The sequence below is a fragment of the Coptis chinensis genome, chromosome 1 (assembly GCF_015680905.1).
Source record: "Coptis chinensis isolate HL-2020 chromosome 1, ASM1568090v1, whole genome shotgun sequence".
Classification (NCBI taxonomy): domain Eukaryota; kingdom Viridiplantae; phylum Streptophyta; class Magnoliopsida; order Ranunculales; family Ranunculaceae; genus Coptis; species Coptis chinensis.
The window spans coordinates 61076043-61102569 of NC_141456.1; the positions used below are offsets into that span (position 1 = coordinate 61076043).

Sequence of the window (26527 nt, forward strand, 5' to 3'; positions counted from 1 at the left end):
TCAAGATAGCACAAAATATGGATCCACACCTTAGTCACCAGATCGTTGAGCGGGAGCGAGATTGCGAGAGCGCCTAACTTGAGAAGCTCCCACTTTGAGAGTGCCCACAGAGCGCATATATATACTAGTAATTTTACTAATTAATGAAGTACTGAGTAACAAATGTTAGTTATCATACTTGATTTTTTCTTGTGTGTTCTCAAAGTAATTAATAAAAGATTAATAAATCAAATGTTTGATAACAAAGTTACAAATGATTCTAACCAAAAAAAATAAAATTACAAAGGATTGAAAAAGAAGTAGAATTAGGAGAAAGGACAAAAACATAATTAGCTATTGAGTTGGCTGTAAAACTGAGAAAAATAAGTTATACTACACTAGTGCTACTCTGAGATGGGGAGTATAGTATAGTGGTATAGGTCTTCTTCCTTAAACCTTCTTCACACTTCAGAAACCCAAAAATTTGATCAATGAACAACATCTCGACAAAAACCCAGTTCATCAATTATGAGAAACAAAACTCGCTAGTTCGATAAAATCGTCATATTCTCATATCTTCCAAAGTTTTTTTTGTTTTTGAATTTTGATTAATTCATCTTCAATATATTGATTTAAAGTTGAGAATCTATTAAAGTTCTTCAGATTAGTGAATGGTTAGTATAGATAATTAGATTTGTATTTTACTCTTGCAGAAAACTCATCTAAATGGATGATTAGAAATGAATTAACTGATTCTTTAGTGCAAAGAGCGGTTCCTTAAATCCAAAGCGTAGTTTCGCAAAATCAAGAGCGCGGCTTTGAGGAGCTTTTGATCTAAATCCGCCAAACCGCGGTTTGAATGCGGGAGCTCCATACCATCTACACGGTTTGTGTGACTAAGATCCACACTTGACAATGGGCTGGAGCAAATAAGGAAGGTCAGCTCAAACATCTATAAGTAGAGAGAGATGAACTACGTAAGGTTTGATTCAAGTTTACCCAAGGAACTTGATACATAGACAACTCTTATCCCAAGAAAGAGTGCAGTCATTCCCTACCAACCACAACATCAGGTCGTAGACCCCAAAATATACAAACCTCTACATTGGCGTCTTCTGCCGGTTCGTTCCCTTGAGAAAAAAAAACACAAACTATTTTCTCAAGCCCACGAAGCTGGTAAGAAAACCACCATGGAAGCACAGCTACAAGCTATAGTAGATCAAGTTAAGTTCCTCCACGAGTCATTCACCACACTCCAGCAAGAGAACCAAATCATGCGCGAGCAAACCACTTCCAACACCAACAACGTGACTCCATACGCCATCGACCACAATGTGGTCACAGCCCTTACAACAATCACTAATCAACGCCTCGATGACCTCACCCAACGACTAGACAAAACATGCAAAAAAGCTAGTGTAGCCCAGGTCATTCAAAAGATGCTCCAGTTGTACAAGGCATCACCATTCACCACTGAAGTCAGGGACAAACAGTCTCCCACAAATTTCATCCAACCAAAGTTCCCGTTGTACGACGGTAGCTCATGTCCAGGCCAGCACATAGCTCGCTTCAGCCAGATCCTTGCGCTTTACAGCGCACTAGACTACAACTACCTAAAGTGCAAACTCTTTCCAGTCAGCTTGAATGATGGAGCATTAGACTGGTTCTACACGCTCACTCCTGATTCAATCAGCAACTTCGACAAGTTGGCAGAGACGTTCGTAGCAGAGTTCGTCCACAACAGGAAGAAACAAGCCGACCTTGACTCGCTGTTCCAGCTAAAGCAAGCACACGGCGAGACTATCCGCGCTTTCCTTGGACGTTTCAAGAAGAAACTCTTATCAATGGAGCCAGGCCTCAAGGACAGCTTTGCAATTTCTGCATTTACCAACGCCCTCCCAGACGACTCTGATCTAGCAGGGTCTCTCATGTGCAACAAGCCAGAGTGCCTAGACAACCTATACCACAGAGTCGACAAGTACATGAAGTACGAAGAATGGATGGCCCAGCGCAAAGGCAAAGAGGTCCTTGCAGTAAGCGACAAGCGAGGACCCAAAGAAAGCCATCAACATTCAGGCAACAACAACAAGGGTAACAATTCCTACAAGCCCCCCTACACCAAAAGAGAATTCTCCAACTTCTCCAGGACGCCAAACCATATCCTGAAGAAGATATATACAACACCTTACTTCAAGCCAAACATCAACAAGGTGATAGCAATACCATGACGTCCATACTGCCATTTCCACAAACTCCACCACCATGACACTGATGAATGTTGGAGTCTCAAACACTACCTCCAAGACTTAGTATAAGAGGGAAACCTGAAAGAGTTCCTGCCAGAAAGTGACCTCATGCATAAGCTGAATGCCAACCGCAACAGATCAGGAGCCGGAGCCATGAACGACCTGCTCATAGAAGAAGCAGAAGCAGAACAGCCCGACTATCCAAATCTCCAGGTCGATCAAGGCACAACAGGAGACAACACTCTTCCGATCACGACAAGAAAAAGGTAATCCACATGATTACATACACCTCTAGCAACAATACCTCAGGTCGTGAAAAGCGCAGGCGGGTAGGAGCACTGCAAGAAATCTACCACCTCTCCCACAAAGCTAAGGTGATCACTCCTACCAACTATCAATCCACGGCCTCCATATCATTCACCGAGGAAGATCTTGACAAGGTGTGCCTACCCCACAATGATGCCCTGGTAGTGCACGTCAAGATCAATGGATAGATAGTCAAACGGGTCCTAATCGATCCAGGCAGCTCCTATGACATCCTCTTCTACCAAACATACAAGGATATGCACCTGCCAGACTCGGTGATGATAGAGTCAAATGCACCACTTTATGGGTTCAACGGAGACTGCACAGATGCCATTGGAGTCGTCATCCTACCAGTCTCCATTGGAGAAAAAGAAGACATGGTCAAGACCTCAACACGATTCAGTGTGATTGACGTCAAGTCGTCCTACACTACTATCTTAGGACGCAAGTGGATTCACAAGATCCAAGCAGTTCCATCAACCCTACACCAAGTCATGCGGTTCCCTGGACCCCGAGGCATCATGGAGCTCTGAAGCAACCAACTAGAAACTCATCGATGCAACCAAGTCAGCGCAACAAGCACGGTTAAAGCTCAGGTTGTCTAAATAAAAGAAATGTTAAAGCCGCAAGATCCTCAAGCTTCCAGCCCGCCAGCATCAGCAACAAACAAGCTCAAGGAGAAGCAAGCACAAATCGAACCAAGAGAAAAAGTCAATTTGGGCACAAATGATAACCCAAAATTTGTTTATGTAGGGGCTAGGAGCAACTTGTCAAATTTCTATCTCTCAATAAAGATGTTTTCGCTTGGTCGTATATCGATATGCCAGGAATTGACCCTCAGGTCGCTTGCCACAAATTAAATATAGATCCAACTGTAAAGCCTATCAAACAACGACCTAGGAAACTAGCACTCAAATTTCAAAAAGTCATCAACGAAGAGATAGAAAAGCCTAAAAGTGTTGGATTCATCAGAGAAGTCGAGTACCCGACTTGGCTAGCTAATATAGTAGCCGTTCCTAAGAAAAATGGTCAAGTACGACTCTGCATAGACTTCACTAACGTCAACAAACATTACCCAAAGTACAGCTTCCCCCTACCAAGGATTAACATACTGATAGATCAAACCTGCTGATATGAACTTCTATCATTTATGGACACATATAGTGGGTACAATCAGATACCACTTGCAGAGGAGGATCATAAAAAAATGTCCTTCATAACCGAACAAGGAACGTTCTGCTACAACGTCCTACCACTCAGTTTGAAGAACGCCGGTGCGACCTACCAAAGACTTGTCACAAAGATGTTCAAAGACTTGCTAAGCGACACCATGGAAGTCTACATAGATGACATGGTAGTCAAAAGCGAAAAGGTTGGCAATCACATTTCTCACCTACAAGAAGCCTTTGAAAGATTACGCCAAAACAAGATGAAGCTCAACCCAACAAAGTGTGTATTTGGGGTAGCCTCAGAGAAATTCCTAGGATACCTCATCTCACAAAGACGCATTGAAGCAAACCCAGAGCAAATACGAGCTCTCCTAGAAATGGCAGAACCAACTTCCAAGCCACAAATTCACAAGCTATCTGGCATGGTTTCAGCCCTCAACATATTCATCTCACGTGCATCTGACAAATGCAGACCGTTCCTGCAAATACTCAAGAAGGGTGCAACATTCACATGGACAGACGAATGCCACAAAGCATGCAACGACCTGAAGGATTACCTATCAAGTCTGCCCGTCCTGTCCAAACCAAATGAAGAAGAAACACTGGGGTTTTACCTTGTAACTACCGACTTTGCCATCAGCTCGGTCCTCTTTTGCGAAAGCGAGGGAATCGAAAAACCAGTCTATTTCACCAGCAAGACATTGGTAGATGTAGAAAAGCACCACTCTCCAATTGAGAAAACAATGCTATCTTTGTTATACTCTGCTCACAAATTTCGACCTTACTTCCAGGCTCACAGCATCAAGGTCATAACAGATGTATCCATCAAGCAGGTTTTGAGTTCTAGCAACAAAACAGCCCGCATGGCCAAATGGGCTGAAGAACTCGGAGAGCACCACATCGACTTTGTTCCAAGAACGTCTCGCAAAGGTCAGGTCGTTGCTGACTTCCCCGTCTAATATATCAACTGGGAACCCGAGCCCATCACTTCACTCCATCAACCAACCACCCCAAACACATGGCACCTCTACGTAGATGGAGCGTGTAACAACAACGATAGTGGACTGGGGGTTGTGTTAACTTCACCAGAAGGAACCCAGCTATAAAAGTCAATCAAAATCGATTTCGCAACATCCAACAACGAAGCGGAATATGAAGCATTAATCACAGGCCTCCGCATGGCACAACAACTACAAGTCGGAAAGCTCAAGGCTTACAGTGACTCGCAGCTAATCGTCAAACAGATCACCAAAGAATATGTGACAAATGGAGCAAACTTAGCCAAGTATGCCCAAGTCGTCAATGATATCATCAGCTCGTTCACAACATTCTCCCTAGAACACATTCCCAGAGAGGATAACAGACAAGCAGACAGCTTGACTTTCTTAGCTTCGAAAACTCAAGAGGCATGTCCAGCACAGTCTACATTGACATCCTGGAGAGGCCCATCTACTAGCAAGAAAGTATCAACGGCCTCACAAAATTCCAGCCCTCATCCGAATAAGCGATCACTCAATCTTAGATAGGCCCATTCCTGAAATTTATCTTACATGGCGAATGCCCAGCGGAGGCAAGGGATGCTCGTGCCATAAAATTTTGAGCCCCCAGATACACTGTGATCAACGGACGATTGTTCCGTAAATCCGTAGGAGGACCCCACCTAAGGTGCATAACTCCACGCGAAGGCCAACTTATCTTTGACGAAAATCACAAAGGCGAATGTGACAACCATGCAGGAGCAAGATCTCTGGCTTATAAAGCAATCACCCAAGGGTATTATTGGCAAGGCATGCATATCGAGGCAAAGAAGTATATTCTCAGATGCCACCAATGTCAAACATTTGGCCACAACCATCTAAGTCCAGCACGGGAATTGATCAACATAGGCAGCCCCTGGCTTTTCCATATGTGGGGGTTATACATCATGGGACCATTTATCCCACAAAAGAAAATAGGACTCAAATACGTCGTTGTAGCCACAGATTACTTCACCAAATGGGTTGAAGTAATACCACTCGTTCAAGTCAAGGAAGTCTACGTCATCAAGTTCATATGGACCAATATCATATCATCACAAGATTTGGTCTACTCTATACCCTCGTCATGGACAACGAAACCCAATTTGCTGGCACGCAAGTCAAGGCTTTTCTACAAAAATGGCGCATCACTCAAACATTTTCTATACCTAGATATGCACAATGCAATGGCCAAGCAGAGGCCACAAACAAATCCATCAATGAAAATCTCCAAAAGAAATTGAAGAGCAAGAAAAGTCAATGGATAGAACAACTCAAGAACATATTATGGGCATACATAATAACAACCCAAGCCAGTACCAACGAGTCTCCTTTCACATTTTGCTTCAGAACAAAAGCAATCATACCATCAGAACTTACAATCACAACCATACGTTCTGACATTGTCGAATCAGGAGAAAATGACAACATCTTAGCTAAAGAAATCGACCTCTTAGAGGAGCGAAGAGAAACAACGACAATATCCTTAGCTCGGTACCACCAAATAATCCAACGATCTTACAACATGAAGGTCATCCCAAGATCTTTCCAAGCTGGTGATCTAGTCCTCAAAAAGACCTTAGCACTAGCCAAGCTTGACCTAACTTGGGAAGGCCCATACATAGTTCACAAAGTCATTGGAAATGGAGCTTACTGGATCAAAACTCAGCTCGGTGATATGCTTCCCCGACCTTGGAATACAACTCTCCTCAAGCGTTTTTACCAGTAATTTGTCTCTATATGTATCAATCAATATAAATAAAATTCTATAAGCATTTCACGTACAAATGTTATCTTTGTATTACATAAGTACCACGTATCTTGCACTCGCTACCCGATCTGGGATATCAAAGTATCAAGTCGTGCACCAACGCCAGAATTAAGCACAACTCAACTATAATTACCACGCAGTGGTTAATTATCAATCAAATCCAACCCATGGTCCCCCAAAAGGACCACAAATCAACTTAACACCAATGCCAGGGTTATGCATGATTCAATTGTAATTGTCATGCAAAGACTAATTATCAGTCAAATACAAACCCAAGGACCCCAAGTCAACTTAAAGCCTTTGAAAGGGTTAAGTTTGGCTCAACTATAATTACCACTCAAAGGCTAATTATCAGTCACAAATCAATAAGAAGTTCCCCCAAAAGGAATGACTCGGTCAATATACACACCTAAGGACACGAGGAAACCTAGGTGCCAACTACGTGCATCTATCAGGTTGTAAAACAAACGATCACGACCTATAAGCATCTAACGATCTAACAAAGTTCAACAGGTCATCGAGTCTACTACTATTCAACACAGATCGTCAAACAACAAATCAAAAAGCAATGGAAGCAATCACATTTATAATTCAAACACAATCTCAATTCAAGACAAGTAAGTAATTAAAATATTCTTTTACTTAATACAAATTCGGTTAGATGCTAGATACCCCCAGGTTATCCTGAGAAAACGACCTCAGCATCCCCATAAAAAATATGAGTTATCAGTACCAAAAGGAAATATAGTTCAAAAATTCATCCATCATCATTCAAAAATTACAAGAAGACCACAATCAGTTAACACGGTGAAGATTCTCCACATTCATGAAGTCCAGTGGGCAGCCCTCTTCTCCAACAGGGCCACTAGCTGGATCACCACTCGCATTCAACACTTTTGTGGCAGCATCTTCAGTGGGCTGAGCAGTCAGAGCAACACCCAGGTCAGATGGTAAATCAGGTCATCTACTAGAATCTACAACAACACTTTCCACAGCTACTGTTGTAGCCCCACTTTCGACCGACCTCTTGAGGGTTTTGTATTTACGTTCTAGTTCCATGTAATCATCCACTAGAACGTAGATATCCCCACCCTCTACTAGATCGATTATATTCAGCTTGAGCTCGTTCAGCAATGTCCTGCGCTCGTTTGCTCTCAGCAATCCAATGTTGAACCTCCACTCTTGAAGCATCAAATGATATGGTTGCAATAAGGCCACCTTCCCAGCCAAATCCTCGACCTGCGACCTCAGCCCCGACACTTCAGCCTGTTCCCCTCTTGCACAGCTAACAGCTTGTCGTAGGCATCCTTGGCAGCATCCAGCTCCTTCTTGTACAGTTCGGAGATAGTTGCCATCTCCTTCAACTTTCTATACATGGCAAGAACCTGACAAACCAATAAAATAAGTCAAAAACAAAAGTAGCAACTCAAATCACGAAACAAAAGTCAGATCGGAAGGACACTTACAAAGCAGTTGGAGGGATCCATATCTTTCAGGTTCACCTCCAAATCCTTCCCATGCTCCAGTTGGTGCCTATCACCATCCAAGGTAATACTCTCCAGCAGCCCTCCAGCAATTAGTGAAGACTTAAAACTACAGTTCCTATTCTTCACTAGCTTTGTCAACCTACTTACTGGGTCATAGTAGGTGACCATCCTATCCAAGACGTCAGACTCAGCAGCCTTATCACCTGGGGCTGCACTCCCCGACCACTTACACTTTTGGGCTGCTGGCTCAGCCTCAATAGCCTTCTTCTTACCCCGGGCATCAGCCACCCCACATCAACAGCCAACTCCTTCATATTCATCCTCTTCAAAGGAGCCCAACTTGAAAAAGTACGACCTTCCCCCATACCAAGTCATTCCTCAGACTCAATTCGGGTCCTCTTCGCCCACTCATACTCAACCACCTCAGAGCACCTCTTCATATTAGGCCTCCTAAAATGAACGGGAGCATCACCACCTCCCCCAGCACTCCCAGCTTCATGACCAGCCCTATCAACTTCACCCCCCTCAGGTCGTCTAGAAGCTGAACGACTACTAGAACCTCCCCCAGCCATTCTCACTCCAGAAATAGGTGCTCACTTCTGGCTCTCCCTCTCCATCTCAGGATTTGAGTTAGAATCAGAGATGTCAAGCACTAGCTTTCAAGCCCTCTTCTTCTGCTCAGCTTTCTTCCTATTGATCTTCTCACCACCTCGTCTCTTGAAGTAATGAGCAACCTCCTCCAACATGGACGCTTTCTTTTTATTTCGACACCAAAAACCCTTCAATGGCCCCGGATTGGCTTGACGACCCGAATTAATTACAATCTCTGAAAAACAAACAAGTGTCAGAACGTAATCATATCAAGCTCATAAACAAAACAATTGACCTACACAAATAGATGACCTACAACATGAAAATGATCCACATCAAATAACGACCTACCATCAGTCCTCACACTACGGTTCTCCACCTCACATCCAGGAGGACAATAACTCTCCACAATCAACAAAGGCCTACGCCACAATCAACAAAGGCCTCCAACTGTTACCCACAAATTGCAAAGGTGCCTTCCACAAAAGTTGAAAACGTCCAAGGTCAGACGTGAGAACGGCAACTTCAAACCCGCCTTCAGTTGACCATACGTAATTACAACCCCACCATCTCAAGACACATAATCAGAACCAAAACATTCTTCTCACCACTTAGGTCGTATATCATCAAATCGGGGCTATCAATCCCAAACTCCCTTCTCAAATCCCCAAAGTTATCAAACACCGACCTAGACACTGCCACCTCAGTCATCGTCTCTAATGAAGAGGACGATGACGCTTCAGCACCACTACGTGCCCTAACACCATCATCTTCATCACTAACTGTTCTCTCTCTCCACTGATCCAACTCCACTTCACCACTCAAACTATCACTAGTAATCGACATTACAAAAGCAAAAGATCAAATTTTTGAAGTTCAAAAAGACGCACCTAAAGACGAAAGGTTGGAGAAGTTTTTCTTTTTTCTTTCGCTCTGTTTTTCTTCCTTTGTTGATAGAGTAAAAAAATACAGAAACTTCACACGTGAAAACCCTTCAACTGCACAAATCTCGAAAGCAAACAAAACGTTTTGCCTTCCCTAAAACCTAATCATAACCTCACCCACAAACCGCCACGATTTTGGGCCCATGGATCAAATCCAACAATTCCCGCACATTTTCCAAACTGTTCAAACAAAACTAGCTGTGCAACACGTGTTAAAAGCTCTATTCCATTTCTTTTCTTTTCACACCACAGCTGTCCAAAGAAATAAATAAAATAAAGGGGGTTGTGTAAGTACTCTCCGTTCTCAAGCATATCACTACAACACACGTGTCCACAATCTAGGTTGTATCTTCACAGCTCATACATCACCAGCTCGTACCACGCCACCATGACGTAACAACGACCCAAACTCAGGTCGTCCCAAATATCAGTTACAGCCATATATGAAAGCAAATGATCTAGTGCAATCCTGGAGCTCAGTCAACGCACCAATCAAGGAGACATTTACTTTGTAACATCAGGAGTAATGACGAATCATCAAGATAGCACAAAAGATTGATCTACACTTGACAATGACTTGGAGCTATTAAGGAAGGTCAGCTCAAACATCTATAAGTAGAGAGAGATGAACTACGTAAGGTTTAATTCAAGTTTACCCAAGGAACTTGATACGTAGACAACTCTTATCCCAAGAAAGAGTGCAACCATTCCCTACCAACCACAACATCAGGTTGGTGACCCCAAAATATACAAACCTATACAACTCCCTACAACTATTATCATCCATAATCCATGTAGAGTTATAGACAACGATGAAGGGTGAAATTTGGGTCATTCCCGAGGATAGGGCAGATCTACTCAAGATAAATTATACTAGCGAAGCCAACTGGGATTAAGAAAGCTTGATACCTTCCTAGTTCCTATACAACGTCTGAGGGCTCTGCGGCTCTACGTCATAAACTGGAAATTAAAAACTTGTTGGGTAACCCAATCCCAACCGTTGGCTGCCAACTTGGGTTTGTATACGAAATTTTGGAGTAAAAAGCTACAACTTGGGTTTGTTAATGACTCCATAGTCCATATTGTTATGGTCCGGCAGCTTGGATATTCAAGGTAGAAATACATTAGAGTGATCAATATGAAATGTTGACATAGATGGAGACGGGGGGCAAAGGTTTTGAAGAACCATTATGTTCTATGTATTATCAGTATGAAATTTTTTAAATACATAGAGGTTCGCCCCTCCTCAAAAATTACGAGCTGATGGTTGGGTTACTTTGTTAGCGAAAGTTGAGTTGTTTTGTAGATATCATCATATACTCATTCCTGATATGGCTGGTATTTACATGGGAGGTCGAGGACGAGGCCATACTTAAAATTCCCTTACCAATGGACATCATTTTCGAGTTGAAATTTTCATGGGTACAATTGATTCACACCTGCAAGAATTAAATCACACGTTTAAGGAGGATGTAATGAGATTGCTTGTTCTTAGCTCGGCTTTAGATCCCATGAACAATTATAGATATGGATTTCACCGAGCAAGAAAAGTTTCATTTGAGATACCAGTTGCAAAACTATGAGAATGACATTCTTGTACACTCTGAGTTTCAAAATTTGTCAACCATTTCCAAGTTGTGTCAAGTTTTGGTAGAAACAAGAAAGTCAATAATTTATCGTCTCATAGATACACTGATTCGTCTTGTGTTGATTTTACCTATTTCAACTGCTATATCGGAACGTGCATTTTCAACAATGAGGATTGTAAAGACTAGATTGCGTAATAGGATGGAAGATGATTATCTAGCAAATTTTTTGCTAGACAATTTGATACAAATTCTATCATAGATATGCTTTTGGTGTCTCCAAGAAAACTCGGTGAAAACTCGATAAGAGGATATAGGCTAACAGACTAATAGCTCTTTTTTGTTTGTAAATGTGGTCTATGGATATAATAATGATTAATTGTATATCTTCTTTGATTTTGTATATCTTCTTTGATTTTGTAATCATGCTTTTTGATGACAAATATATGTATGGAGAAATTGTCAATCCAAATGTGGTGTGTGTATTCTAAGATTTTGATTATTGTTTACTATATAGTACGTGTAGTGTGAGTGAATTTGTACTCTATGAATGAAAAAACATAAATAATGCTGTTATACCTATTTACAAACCATCCGATCGGATATGCCAATTCAATGATTTGGCTGAATTTTTTTTAGAGACGAAAGAGCATGGAACAGACCTCTTAAAACAGTCTATAAATGATTGTGGAGAGATTAAAGTGTCTTCTAGTCTGTCTTGATTGTTTCTTTTTCTAGATCCATTGAGTTTGTTCATAATTTGAATGTTTTACTTCATCTACTAATAGGCATGCTATTTAATTTTTTGAAATAGTATATACACTCCAGTACATGTTCAGAGTGGTAAACACGCTTTTCTAAAATAGTATAAGCACACAATCGACCCCCCTTTGAACTGATGATAGACTGATAGCACCACTTTTTGCCCAAAATAGCGGAATCCCAACCCAACAGCATATTTCATGAATCTACGATCTGTTATCTGTCAATCCAAGAAATTCGATGTCATACAAAAGCATCAAACAAACGCAGAAATACTTGTGTCAAGCAGAATTTTAAACAAACTTTTGTCCACAATCAAATATTATTAGTAAGGGTGATTTCGAATCGGATCGGATTAACCTCTTTCGAAATTTTTTTGGAAAAATTTCGAAACCTAATATGCTAGCTAAATCCGATCCAATTTTTTTTCGGATTCAAAATATATTTCCAATTTCGGAACTTTCGGAATAATTCAGAAATTTCGAAATACTTGGTAAATTTTCAAAGATCTCTTTACTTTAAATTATTTTTGAAATATCATACGCCAATGTTCATTGTAGGGAGAGAAAATCATGTCCACAACACCAATGTACCAACAACAATACGCACTTGTTTACTGAGAAAACCCATTTTCATTCAAACAAGTGATCCAAGAAAAAACGAGAAAAAGAACCTGCAGCCACCAATAACAAGCATTGCATTCTGTTGAGGTCTGGGTATTATGTTTCAATCTTTTTTCGTGTGTGGAAATTGAAGCGTGAAGTGTCTGCATAAATAATAGATTATGGTCTTGGAATAGCTTTATATAATATTCTATCTATTGAAATTTGGCTTTTGGATTGGTCTGGAAGTCATTGTATGAGTCAATGACATTTTTTTTCATATCATTGTTGTTATGACAGACGGTGTAATAACAGTAGAGTGGTCCAATTCAAGTGTGGAAATAGCAGCTAGATTATGTTTTTGTTTTGTTTTTGGAAATAAAAAACTAGAAAATGAATGAACGGTCGAAATCTAATCAAGTAGATAGTGAGATAAGTATATATTTTCGAAATAAATTGGCAATAAAATTGAAAATTTCAGAATTTTCGGATCGGATCATTATATCCAAATCCGATCCAATTTTTTTTCAGAATTTTCGGAAATCGGAAAATCGGCCCATAAAAACTACACCCAGAGCCAGACCAATTTCGAATCGGATTTCGAAAAAATCGGAAATTCGGCAAAAAAAAACACCCCTAATTATTAGTCATTGAAGACTACCAGATTTTTAACATTGGCAAGTCTAATTTTTTCATTAAACCGAAAATTGCTTAGGCTTACAAATCAAGATTATGTCCAAAGAATTGATAGCCAAATACTCTCAATGGCTTCAATGCTACTTCTCACAAAAGCTCCGAACATCTTATAATTGAATTGGAGCATTGATGCGAGTTAAAATATAAAAACCGTAGGAAAAATGAAATATTAAAATGTGAGACGGAATTTAGTAGACAACGAGATTGAAATAAAGTCGTCATCTGTGGATACACATCTCTACGGTTGTCTGGCCGCTGTCCAATAATAATAGCCAATCCCCTTTGCTTGTCAATAAAACAATCAAAAGAAAATGAATAAAATTACTGGGCAATCTATTTACGCACAATTGGTTCTAGCAAGAGCAAAAGATCAATTTCTTTTTACTCTCTAATCACCCAATAAATGCAAACAACTAATAACAAAATAAATAAATAAATAAATAATTCAAAGGGTCTGGATTTTGAGAGAAAAACGATCAGAACCTGTCGAGATTCATGAGTAACATCAATTAATAATCAGTGGATTGACAGACCATGAATTTCTATCATCACCTCGTTTTTCCTCTCCCATCCAAAATAACCAAACAAATATAGTCAAATAAAAACAATAAAGAAACATTTTTTGAAAACAAGAATCGCTCAGGGCTTCTTAGAGGTTGTGATGCCACCAGTGATTATTCTCCGAAGAGATTCATCGTCTGGAACACTAGATGAATTTCATCACAGCGATTCTTTTATAATTCTAAACTGACAAAATTTAAATAACAAATAATGAAACCCTAAACACCTACTCCATGATTGAAGACTATATGAAGACACAGGTAAAAAGGATATTTATAGAGGCTTTGAAGTTTAGATGAAACCCTAATCTACTAAGACTCCAATCAGGCCCATAAGACTAAAAACCCGGTCCATACCAATCAGATATAGAGAGCCACAAAAGTATGTTTTGTTATCTCCCGACTCCTAATTCCTAACTAGTGACTCCTACCCCTAATTTCCTAAGTCACTGAATCTATGCTGTTAGAGTCTGGTTAAGTAAATAGCTTTCTGGCTATTTCACAACTTATTTGACATTGGCATGTAAGGCAGTAAGGATCTCCTGGTAAATTTGTGTTGGAAATAGTTGCTACTTGTTCCGAGTTTCAACTTTCAACAACTAAAAACTAATGTCCCTTGGAATATTTAAAATGATTAAAATTTGTTTGACATATCAGAACTGTAAAGCTTTAGCCTATATTTGCATGAAAGGAATTTGGAGGTAGAACGACCTACAAAACCCTAGCTCAAGTTTATATGGACCTCTTTACGAGCAACCATAATAAACTTGTGGATCTGCAGGGCCTCTTTCAATATCCATTATCCGATTGCAGAGCCAATTCTGATATGCTCTAATCGATCATAAATCGGCAAATATGTAGATTTTACCCTTGAACTTGTCAAATTTTACCACTTGCCCCCTCAAAGTTCATTTTAGGCAATTTTAACCATGTACTTGTAAAACGTATCCAGCTCCATTTTTCCAATACATTTCCGTCACCGGAAGACAAAAATTAGAAATTCCACGTAAGCACAAATTAATCCACGTATTTGAGAATTTGACAAATGTCAAAATTAGAAATTCCACGTAAGAAAAAATTAATCCACGTCAGTCTTCTGGTGCCAAAAATGAACTGGAAAAATGGAGTTGGATACGTTTTACAAGTACATGGTTAAAATTGCATAAAGTGAACTTTGCGGGGTAAGTGGTAAAAATTGACAAGTTTGAGAGTTAAATCTGCATATTTGCCATCATACATGAGAAAAGTTTGTCACTTCAGTACTTCACAAATGTACAAACTGATAGTTATAGTTAGCTAGATTTAGGATTTGGTTATAAATTATAATCATCTATGTCTAACACAGGAACACCATGAATAAGGTTTGTAATCAAAATTATTAAAAGCTGAATTTCTTACAAGAACTCTGACCTCGCTTAAGCTCTTCCCTTGCGTTTTTAAGTTACTTAAACAGTGCTTTCTCGAGGGTTGTCTGAAAAGTTCTCCAACGTCACTTTTTAATGTGTCAAACTGTCAAATACATTACTTAACCATTTTTTCCGCGGATAATCAGGTATCATTACAGTATAACATATGCTACTGTCTGCTTGATTTTCTTATCTATGTGATTGTTCATAAATACTGCTCCTTAAGCTGGTACTCGTAGCTGCTATGGTTGCAATGGGCAAGTAAGCTGAAAAAGCGTGAAGCATATCTAAGCATTCAGAGAAGAAGCATTGTGATTTGCTGATTTGGGCATGAGGCGGTGATTGCACTATTGGTGGTTGCAGCCTTGCGGGTCATGAGGAGAGATAGCTCAAGTGGTTGATTATTGGTTGGTACCGCTCATTACGGCAGTGGTGGAGTAACAATTTTATTTGTAGTCAAAAACCAAACTGGGCACATGCAAAGTTCTTACCATCTGAACTTCAATTCTTTGCAGCAACAAATCTACATACTATAAGAGAAATCATTTGCGGCAAGGTCAATGGTCATTCAGAAAGATAGTTGGATTCTGTTTACAGTTTTGAAAACCACATATATTATCCATCCTTCTTCAGCTTCTAAAATCTCTAATGTAAGAAGCATAAACAGCTCAATATAGGTTTTCTCAAGGTGGCAAGCTTTCAACCGAGTATCACTACTCAAATGCACTTCAAAATACAATTAAGGACTTATATACGTGCAAAAACACATAATAAGTCTGTGTTAATAAAATGTCTTCCTATTTGGGTAGATTTAAGCACTTCTACTTGAGCTTGGCTTGAGAACAATTTGATAAAAGCACTGTTGACAAAGCCGTAGCCTCAGGAGAAACCAGCTACTGTAAATGACATTTTATCCTAAGAGAAGCTAGAATAAGGTCAACTAAATCAAACACTTCCGCCAACCACTGAAGCACTGTTCATTTCTAAAGGCGATGACAGCGGGAAAGGAGTGAAAGGAGCAGATTTCACCGGATTCCAAGTTACTGAGAAACCCATGCGACTATGCGAGCAACAAATGTAAATGCAACATGTGCTTATTCCAAACATGATTCAAATTGGAAATCTATTTCCAGCAAACCTACCACAAACCAATTACAAGCACAATGGTCCACCGATATAAGTGTAACTTACACAGGAATTTAAGAATTGCAGGATTTAAAAGGATGTACATTTCTCGTCACACCATGTCCACTAAATATTTGGAGAAATGGGGATTTCATAGATTTTTAGAGAGCTTGGAAGACATTATTGAGAATCTCCCCACTAGACCCCAAGAGAATTACAGAATTTAAGAACGACGCAACAAGGTGGAGTTCTTTAGATAGAAAGCTCAAAAACGTGAAATCTGACAATCTTTTAACCAACAAGTCTTTACTGATGGAAGCGGAAGTGAAAGAAGATCACCACCAAAGAGATAATCAGTCTATGCCCAAGCTGGAATAGAATTCAAAGCTACCCTGACAATCAGTAAAAATTTCATATGAATCTACTACCAGTCACACTGTCTGTGGACATGCTTGAATAATACAAATGCTCTAAATGTCAAAATCTCTTTGACAAAAATGAGCCAATGAAATTCAAATCTAGCTTAGCTTGGAGGATAGGAATGAAGATAGATATAAGGAAGAGTATGAATGAGATCTAATCTCCACTGAAAGAAAGAAAAAGAACGACCAGGTTAAACTACTCAAACTTGTTTCTTGTGATAGTCTGCTAGAAGCCAATTAAATTGAGGCTATGCAGTGTTGTGCAGAAACATTGAAAAGGAAGAGATAATCAACTGAAAATGTTGAAGAAAAAGGGAGGAGAAAATGATGCCATTCTTTGCCAAAAAAAGAAAATTATACCATTATAACTTTAACACCATTGCTGATTTGAGACAAACATCAATACCATTCTGTGCTAATAATCCAACTTTACTGAAATATGCTACTCACAGAGCAGTCATCATGAACACGCCAAATAGTCTCGCCTAAGAGATTTGCTACAGATAGGACTGTCAACTGGGGAAAGTAGTTCTGCTCCATCACTGGAATGGTGTTTGTGATGATTACTTCTTGAAACAAACCACTAGACAACCTCTCGATGGCAGGAGGGCTGGAAAAAAATAATATAAAGAACAATGATAAAACTAAATAAAAAACATGGATGTTTACAAACACAAAAAATCAACATGCATATTAAAATGTAAACAACCATTAAAGACACAACACTCATTATGAGTCCTGCCATGTCATTGACACTCATACTCCAGGAAATTCCAATACCAGAGACCTGTCCTCCCAGATTACGTCACAAAACCTTCCGACAATACTTGTTATTTTGGAATAAGTATCAAAACATAACTATAAGCATCTAACTTTTGGGTTTCGGTCATATGGACTCGAACATGTTTCTTTCAGGTTCCCATTTTTCTTCAAACCCATTGAACAACAGTGGCTATAATAGAAAAAAAAATTCGAAGAAAACAGCAAAGTCTCAATCCTATAATAGGCTAGATTGATCTGGCCTATGTAGTGAGACTTGAGTCTTGTGATCCTCAGTGCAAACCGATCCAACAATACAGCTAGCACACCATGGCTCCCTCCAATGTTAGATCAATATACGTAATGGAACTCAAATTCCACAACAAATTCAAGTTGCTCTTGTACTCAATTACGCCTAGAAGGATTTGACATAAGTATAATCATGTATATTGAAAAAATTTAACTACAAATAAGGAGATGATCCTTATAAATAAAAAAAGTTGATTCTTATGAAGAGTATAGGTGTACAGCTTCTATGGTTCCTTATCTTAAAAGCTAGGTTACATGGACACGTCACTTTCTCAAAAAACATGTGTGTCGACACCGTGTCGACACGGCTAAAAGCGGAAAATACAGCAAAGAGAGAAGAAGAAGATTGGTGTGACCAAGAAGTAAAGAAAGAAGAAGAAGAAGAAGATTGGTGTGCGACTTTCCTGTTTTAGCTTCGTTCTAATTTCTTCCACTTGAGGTGGCGGCGGCTGAGTTGAAACTGCAAACCAGATCTAAGGTTTGCATTTGAGGGGGGTGGGTCGTGACTATTGGGCCTGTATACAAAGAAACCTATTGGGCTTCTCTTACATGGGCCGTGTTTTATATCTGTAACTACACATTGCAAACAAGCTTCTTTTAAAAACAACCCACATAATATTCTTTTAAGAACACATGGTCCAAAACTCCAAACTCTACTTATGGGCAAGTAAACTCTACTACCATAAAAGTATAAATGGACCATCTAATTTAATAAATTTATAATTATTAAAAAATTAATTAATTATTCCTATCCGTGTCCCCGTGTCGATCTTCAACTGCTCGCCGTATCCGACACCCCGTATCCGTGTCGGACACCGACACGCATGCCCGTGTCAATGTAACCTAGCTTAAGAGGAGAACTTGACAAACGAAGGAGAACCTGTGTATGTCTCCCAATTGGACTTTAGCCAAATAAAGTTGTTTGTTCTCATTGGGTGTGTCTTTGTCATAACATACTGTTTCTCGAGCTTGCCACTTAATACTGTTTGTAGTTCCATCTAATGTAAAGAGAATAATTACATTTTGATACTTAACATCTGAACATGCTTAGAGACTCCTTTCCAAATCTGATATTATTATTTTTTCTGAATCTGATGTGTTTTTTTTTCTGGTTAAGTAATATTCTGAGAATCTCACTAGATCTAAAAAATCTCTTGCTCTAGTAGTCATTGCCATTATCATCCGCATGAAAACAACTAGGAATTTCAAATGAAAATTACAGAAATGTTTTCTAGGACAGCACATGAAAGCAAGCAAAGTAGCTTCCCAATCCCCAAGAATGGTAATCCCCAAAGAAATAAAAATAACAATAAAATCAAACAAAGATTTTAAGACAAAGTGAAAAACAAAACATATCCGAATGCACCTAATGAAAATATATTCGGTCAGATGATGGTACCTAAAAACAGCATGTGTACTGCAAGCATAAACTTCCCTGGCTCCCTCTTTATGCAAGAGCTCTGCACCTTTTGCAATAGTCCCTGAAGAAGCAAAAAAAATATATCATTTTTATTAAGAAACAGCGCAACAGGTAAGTATTTTAAAGATAACAATAGAGAGCATTATCAATCAATGACTCCCTGATGTATACACTAGATGAGTAGACGATGAGTGGGTTGAACCCGTGTTGGATCTACCAATATCCATATTTGGATGAAACTTCCTCAGCTAATCCGAACTCAGATTATGGTGCAACCTGAATCCCAAAACCACAACTATCTTCGATTTCTTATACTTTTGGTTTATTTTATGACAAAAATATCAAAGCATTTACTCTTTGGAAGACTTTGAAACATGAATAGACTATGGAGAAGCCAAAATTGAAAGAAAATATTTTGTAAAATCAAAAGCTGAAAACAGTTGCTTCCGATTTGGTAGAAGTGGTTTCCAGAGGTTGCAACTGGAGGGAGGAGAGTTGTTCTTAGATTACGGGCCTGAGAGTGGTTGACAATAGTCTACACTCCAATAGTGAAAGTAGGGTATTCTCAGACTGGGTAGAGACATGTAGTTAGGCTGGGCCAAATTATAGCTGATGGATTCCCTCTGGTGCTGGTTAAGTCAATTGGATATACACACAAAAAGTAACTATGGCATCAACAATGGAGTTTTGTGAAGACTAACTCACCAGCAGTGTCAATCATGTCATCCACCATGACCGCTACTTTCCCTTTAACATCGCCAATCAGATTCATCACCTGCAAAGTAAGAAACAGATTTGAAGACGAAGAGAATATCTCGCAATACAAGAAAATAAGATAAAGCGTAAGAATCTAAGAAAATGTTCAAGAAACACCAAAATGTTCGTAGACACCATCTCAAAATGAATATAACAATGATCCGGGTAAAGCAGTAACTGCTTTAAAAAACATGCACTTAAATCAATCGGACCACTAGCTTACTCATAGCATGTATACAATATTGTGCAGTCGATAGTCGCCATCACTAAAGCATACTGAACAGGACCAAAAAATTAAAAACTACTTCTCAACATAATGTAATTAGACATTTGTAGAAAATGAGAAAGTACATGATAAATGAATCCTATTACATTTAACCAATCCATTCCGAAAAATAAATAAAAAATAGAATAAAATAAAAATAATCTACCTCAGCTACATTGTGTGCATGGCGTCTTTTATCCACAATAGCCAAAGGTGCATCTGATAACTTCTTAGCAAAAGCACGTGCTCTAGCAACCCCGCCAACATCTGGTGAGACCACCACCAAATCGTCGGAGCATATAGTCTTGCTAGCTAGGTAGTCAAGAATCACAGGCTACAAGAGCATATAACAAACGCAATTTCAGCACCGGCCGCCAAAAACAAATCTCAAGAAGAGAAGTAAACATCAAAAGCTGAGACGAATAAAACAAAAACCTAAAACAGTAACACTCCCAGTAATTTAAGGTTGTACCTGACCATACACATGGTCAACAGGAATGTCGAAGTATCCCATGGACTGTCCAGAATGAAGATCACAAGCTAAAACACGATTTGCACCTGCTTCTGTGATAAGATTTGCAACAAGTTTGGCTGCGATGGATTCACGCCCTTGTGTCTGTAATAACATTTCAGGAGCACAGACAATAGTCAGACATTATATGAGAAGTTGTAAATATTGAAATATAAACTGAAAGCGTAGGCATGTAGCCAACAACTAAATATACTCCATGTACACTGACAAAACGGTGCATAACTTACTGTTTATACCACAGAGAAAAGAAAGGCTTCAACTTACTGTTTATCATTTTAAAAGAGTTTATTGTTAAAGTATAGGGTTAATTAGACAAAACCCCCCAATTATATACCGGTTTAGACTTAAATACCCATTTTGTTGCAAAATGGTTGGCATTTCAATTATTTCCAAGACTACCCTTATTTGACCATTCCATCTTCTTCCCCAATCACTCGGCCTCCCCAACCCCAACTTGATTCCACAATACAATGACAACCCAAATCCCATAACCCCAAAACCAATAACATACTAAACCTTAGGTAAATCCAAGGATACTCAATTTCAATGTCCAAATACTCAATTATTCTAAACATTAGTCCAAACCAAATTGGATTGAGTGGGTTTGACTAAAAATTAAAACCTTCCGTTCCAAGAGAGCTGACAATATAGTTTCAACAATTTACCAAGTAGGTATCGTTTCAAATTCTTGGTACTTGGGTTATAATTTTGTATAAATATGTATAGATATGGTGGTGGTAATGTAGCAAAAATGGAGTAGGAGAGTGATCGAGGAAAAAAATAATAGGGGCAGTTCTGGAATTAAGTGAAACATCAACCAACTTGGGTATTTAAGTCTAATGATTTAAACAACAAGGGGTTTAATCTAAACTGGTACATACTTTGGGGGGTTTAGTCTAATTAACCCTAAAGTATATTAGAGGTTCCATAGATTGCACTTTTGTGTCTAGGTAAGCTATTTAGCTTTAAGAAACTAACTAAAACTTGGAAAATTGTACAAGGACAAAAAAAAAAAAAAAAAAAAAAAAACCAAATGCAAGTCTATCCAAAGGCATACTTAAAGTCTGAGAATAAATACCTTTCTGTCTGCTCTAGCGTATCCAAAATACGGAATCACTGCAGTAATAGTCTTAGCTGATGCTCTTCGACAAGCATCAATCATTACCAAAAGCTCCATAAGATTCTCATTTGCTGGAGGACATGTTGGTTGGACTAGATATACATCACAACCTCTAACACTTTCTTGTAATTGTACATAAATCTCGCCATCAGCAAACCTCTTTATATTGATCTTTCCAAGCTCCAAACCCATGTAGCATGCAATTTCCTTTAGGAACATATGAAATCGATTAAAAACATTGGATTACTAACTTTACAAATCATTGGAGTTTGAGTGATTATACCTGAGAAAGCAATGGATTAGCAGTACCAGAAAAAATACGCAACCTATTATCATTCTTGTTAACGAAAATTCCAGGCTGTCTAGCAGTGAGAAAACCAGGAATATTATTATTATTTCCATTCAAATTAGGAATGCAAGGTTTCCCATTCTCAGATTTCAATGGCTCCTCCAAAACTCTACATCTCTGTCCAAAAACATATTCATCACTTTACTCAATCATATCTTTAAAATAATAATAATAAAATAATAATAATAATAATAATAAAGAAATGAAAACTAACCACGTCAGTTCGAGGAGAGAATCGATTGTTTAAAACGAAGGTGGTGTTGCGGGTTAGAGATGAACGAGAAGTTAGAGACGAAGAAGAAGATAGACTAATTGACGAAGCCATTTGAATTGTTAGGGTTTTGAGGTCTTGTCTGGTTTTTTGTCACTGCATTTTGTTTGTTTTTATAGTGAAGAAAAAAAACAGGATGGGTTTAAGGATTGTATTTTCCCACACGACTGGTTTTGTTGAAGTGGAGGTGGGGTTTTATTTGATGAGAGGCAGGGAGGGAAGGTATTTTATTTGGGATTGACACGTGGCCTAACTGTTTGCCAAACACACTCCTGATTAGGTTTCTGTAAGAACTAAGTCCCCGTATATCTTTATTTTTTTGGAGTGAAATTCAAATGTTTTGGGAAATTTTTTATTCTTCTTTTTAAGAATTCTAAATAGGGAATCTATTAGCAATTAAGAAACGCTTAAAAAGTAGTCATGAATACAATTCCTAATCTGTGTGGCATGCCCTACCCAGATATTTTGGATGCTTTCGGCAACCTATGGAGTATCGACCACGCCTCTAGTCTTATAGCACCCCAACCATGGCTTTAGACTTCTGTCAGTTCGGTGTCAATATACCACAAGCAAACTTATTTGAGAGTCATAATTTGAGGGGTGGGACATGAGGGTGTCGCCACCCGCCCGTATACATGGTTCTGGAGATTCAATGTACCAGCGTCACAGCGTGAGAATCAATATGAACAATGAATATATGATTAGTAACAACTTTAACTCCTGACAATGATTAATACTTGTATAGTTGTATGTTAATGGTATGCTCTAATTTATATATGGTACGACAAGAATAAATGCAAGATTCAACGAACAGTCCTGAATATGGCAACGCCGTGGGAAGATGGAAAGAGTGCGAGATACTATAGGACAAGGCACATGATGTGGAGACTAAAGATCAACCAAGGGCAATGGATCCCAGCACACCAAGATGGATCAAACTGAATTTTGACTCTACAAATACTAAATCTAATAGAGACGCGACATGTTTGTTGTTGTCGCTTTTAAGTAAGTTCACACAACCCATATGTAAAGGGGTAAAATTTGTTTATCCTCTACATAACAAAAATAATTTGATTGATAGTATTGACTAAACTTCTTAAAGCATCATCAACGCATTTTTAAATTTTGTTGTGACACATCATCATTTTTAGGAGCGAAAAATTTCTAAAAGGAAGGGATGAAACAATGCGGTCTGAGCAAATTTTGCTAAAAAAATTTGAACGGGTCAAGTTGTCCCGTCCCACTCCAATTTTTTTTAAAACGGGAGTAGTTGTCCCGTGCACTCTATTAGCCCATTTTATTTGAAAACGCGCGAACAATGTTCCAGTAACATTTGCCCCGCCAGAACTCACCAACATAACTCAAAATTCAAACCTTCAATCACCCAATAAAAATTCGATTTTCAACCAAATTTGTTTATGTTTTTTGCAATGGATCAACGTCGTCGAGCTGGACGTAAGAAAACTGTTATGCGTGGCTCGGGGAGTTCAAATCCTCCGGAAAATGAGAGTGAACTCGTACCAGAAAATGATTTCAATTTTCCACAGAGATTGAGTATTGTTGATCATCCGACATTGGCTCCCAATCCAGACATGCATGTTTCGTGTTTATATAACACTGACGAAGTAAGTATGAGTTTATGAACGTTGTTTAATTGATTTTGATTTAAAATCGTGTTTAAAATTTAACGTATACTAACTGTTTGATTAAATGCCTCAACGTATAGAAAATGAGTTCGACGAGATGGAGATGCTTAATGCCGAAAGTATTAAAGACTTCGAGTCATCTAGTGGAAAGAGGGGAGGAAATGGAGCACGTAAGAGCTCGAATTTCGGGGAACACCTTTTGGTCCATTGATATCGGTAATGCGAAAGCATTGGACCGATCGTCCCATCGATATTTGCATTGGCAAAACGATGGTGGCACACCACGCACATTTTTCACCTTCCATGTGGTGAGATTGGTATCACACCACTTGATTTTACAATGCTAACGGGTTTAAGTGTGGGCGAGAAGAAGCCAGTTTTGTTTGATTCAAGTATCGAAGATGATTTTGAAAGGTTGAAGACTCTACTACCTTCGTTGTTTGTGTTGAAGGTAGACTTGTTTCAGAGAATATGGATGGCAGATATATTTTGAACCTGTACATCAGAGAAAAATTCATGCACCGATTGAGTATTGAATATTGTTTAGAACATGAAGTTGACGCCCTATATTTGGACCCAAACTCAAGGAAGAGGATGGGTTTATCGAGATTTTTGTTATATTTTTTGGCCAAGTTGGTTTTACAACGGGGAAAATCGGGGTTCGGTTTGGTTGGTTAGCGCCTTTGGTAGACCTTGATAGCTTGGAAGATTTTGATTGGGGAGGTGCTTTCATGGCACATTTATATCTGAGGGCTTGATTTGTTTGTACAAACAAATCAAAATGGGAAGCAATGCAACGGAATTACTTGGATACTCTGGGTAATTCAATAGGATTTAACTTTTAAGATATAAGCTTTTATTTTGTTAGTTAAATATTATATAATTTAAATTAATTATATACACTTTCATTTGATTATTTCAAGATCTTGGTGGTATGAGTATTTGGCTTGCTTAAACCCTATAATCGAAAAGAGGATTGGGATAAGGACTTATGGCCTCGCCTACGAGGGGATGGGCTGTTTTTGGTCATGCTAGATTAAAGGAAGAGGTCCATAATGATCTTCAAGCTGCTAGGATCAAAATAGAGACGAAAAGTATGAAATCTATTGTTTGGAGTCCGTGGCAAGGTTCTCAATTTGAAAATATGCATATCTGTCAGCATATATAGTACTCTAATGTCGTTAAAAAGATTCATATTGCAAGCCCCTGATATACGTGCTTGGTTCCTTGGAGATAGGGTGACTATGCAAACCATTGGATATATGTATATTCCTGCTCCCCCACTCACAGATATGCGTGCCATGGATGTTTCAGAGAATTTGATTGAACGGTATCGCGTTGAGAGTGTGTGGCCGTGTTTTACAGATTATGTTGATGTGAACTCCAGTCTTGATTATGAGACTTATTGGCGAGAAAGTTTCTAGGGAAGCCTATCTCATGGGTCCATCAGATAGAGGTGCAAACATGGATGTCGAACTAGTCGAGTTTTAGGGAGACGCCCAATTCCTTTAACCCGCAAGTTCCACAAGATCATCCGGAGTATATCATGGTTATACACCCCCACCTAGTGATCCATATGACCCATGGTCATACTGCATTGTTAGTTCTCAGGGAATGGAGACCACATTTCACTTGGAGCGTCCGGTGCTTGTACCTGATCTACAACAGTTTAATAAGGTATATTTATATTTCATTATGTTAATTTAAACACACTATGTATATTTAACTTATATACAATATTGACACAATGCAAAAAACAGATGAAAGGCAAATCAACCAGGGGCTTCGAGCTAGTTTAATTGAGCACACTCAACAAAGATTATGGCTATTTAGCGAAAAACTAATGCAAAAAGAAAAAGCGGAAGTAGGATGGTGAGATGACAAACTAATTGGAAGCCTTGGTAATTTTATTATATGTTTTACATTTTCATTTTATATATATATATATTCAATTTTATATTTTAATTGTATTGTGTTGATGTTTCAGAGAATTGCTACTGATATCATGCAACAAAGCAAAGGTTCTAATAAGAGGGCTTAAAACGAGAGGGAGTGGCGGAGAGCGGTCGAGGCGGTGCTCCATAGTGTTATATTGCACTATTTTGTAATAATTTAGTTATGTCATTGTTTTTGTTGTTGGTTGTTGGTTGTTGTTGTTTTTTAGGGTTTGAACAGGTTTTTGAGAATCTTAACAGGTTTAGGTATATGAATTATGTTGATTAAACAAAGGAGGCTATGTCCAATTTTTTTTATGCATTAAATTAATTATTACATTACGTTAATTTAAATTCAAGACATTACGTTAATTATTAGTTAGAATCTATACATGCTTTTTATTATGTAGACAAATAAATTCTCATGTGAACAATCAAGCCCATGTGAACGTGACTAATAAGCCCATGAGCCTCAATTTATTATTCCTCCAATCAATT

General features: G+C 38.7%; 1 protein-coding gene, 1 long non-coding RNA gene and 2 other non-coding genes across 7 annotated transcripts; all 4 read right to left on the reverse strand.

Moving 5' to 3' along the window:
- Positions 1 to 11843: 11843 nt before the first annotated feature.
- Positions 11844 to 13960, reverse strand: LOC147524811 (uncharacterized). Its single transcript, XR_015220878.1, has 2 exons — positions 12531 to 13960; positions 11844 to 12077 (listed from the first exon to the last, which is right to left on the reverse strand). It is a non-coding gene; the product is annotated as an uncharacterized LOC147524811 (long non-coding RNA).
- On the reverse strand, positions 13328 to 13487 carry LOC147524812 (small nucleolar RNA snoR143). The gene has a single exon (XR_015206390.1). It is a non-coding gene; the product is annotated as a small nucleolar RNA snoR143 (small nucleolar RNA).
- On the reverse strand, positions 13628 to 13712 carry LOC147524813 (small nucleolar RNA snoR14). Its single transcript, XR_015206398.1, has one exon. It is a non-coding gene; the product is annotated as a small nucleolar RNA snoR14 (small nucleolar RNA).
- Positions 13961 to 16227: 2267 nt separating the features above from the next.
- Positions 16228 to 22907, reverse strand: LOC147524814 (ribose-phosphate pyrophosphokinase 1-like). 4 transcript variants are annotated; one of them, XR_015220879.1, is made up of 9 exons: positions 22393 to 22907; positions 22113 to 22295; positions 21788 to 22036; positions 20650 to 20793; positions 20344 to 20511; positions 19862 to 19931; positions 19136 to 19217; positions 17029 to 17278; positions 16228 to 16638 (listed from the first exon to the last, which is right to left on the reverse strand). XR_015220879.1 is itself a non-coding variant. In XM_086604374.1 (9 exons), the coding sequence occupies exons 1-9, from the start codon at positions 22501 to 22503 to the stop codon at positions 16628 to 16630; spliced, it is 1173 nt and encodes a 390-aa protein (XP_086460500.1). In that variant the 5' UTR covers positions 22504 to 22818; the 3' UTR covers positions 16228 to 16627. The 4 variants fall into 4 exon arrangements, 3 of the variants coding, with proteins under 3 accessions (XP_086460500.1, XP_086460495.1, XP_086460502.1); XM_086604374.1 differs by having other exon boundaries at positions 16228 to 16633; positions 17119 to 17278; positions 22393 to 22818; XM_086604369.1 differs by having other exon boundaries at positions 17119 to 17278; positions 22393 to 22818.
- Between the last annotated feature and the right edge of the window lie 3620 nt (positions 22908 to 26527).

What these genes read in the sequence shown, in the direction of transcription:
- LOC147524814 (XM_086604369.1), bottom strand. Translation starts at nt 22,503, where the DNA reads ATGGCTTCGTCAATTAGTCTATCTTCTTCTTCGTCTCTAACTTCTCGT. An exon ending in CTAATCCATTGCTTTCTCAG is followed by an intron (nt 22,037 to 22,112) that starts GTATAATCACTC and finishes ATGTTCCTAAAG; the next exon opens with GAAATTGCATGCTACATGGG. An exon ending in TTGACCATGTGTATGGTCAG is followed by an intron (nt 20,512 to 20,649) that starts GTACAACCTTAA and finishes ATGCTCTTGTAG; the next exon opens with CCTGTGATTCTTGACTACCT.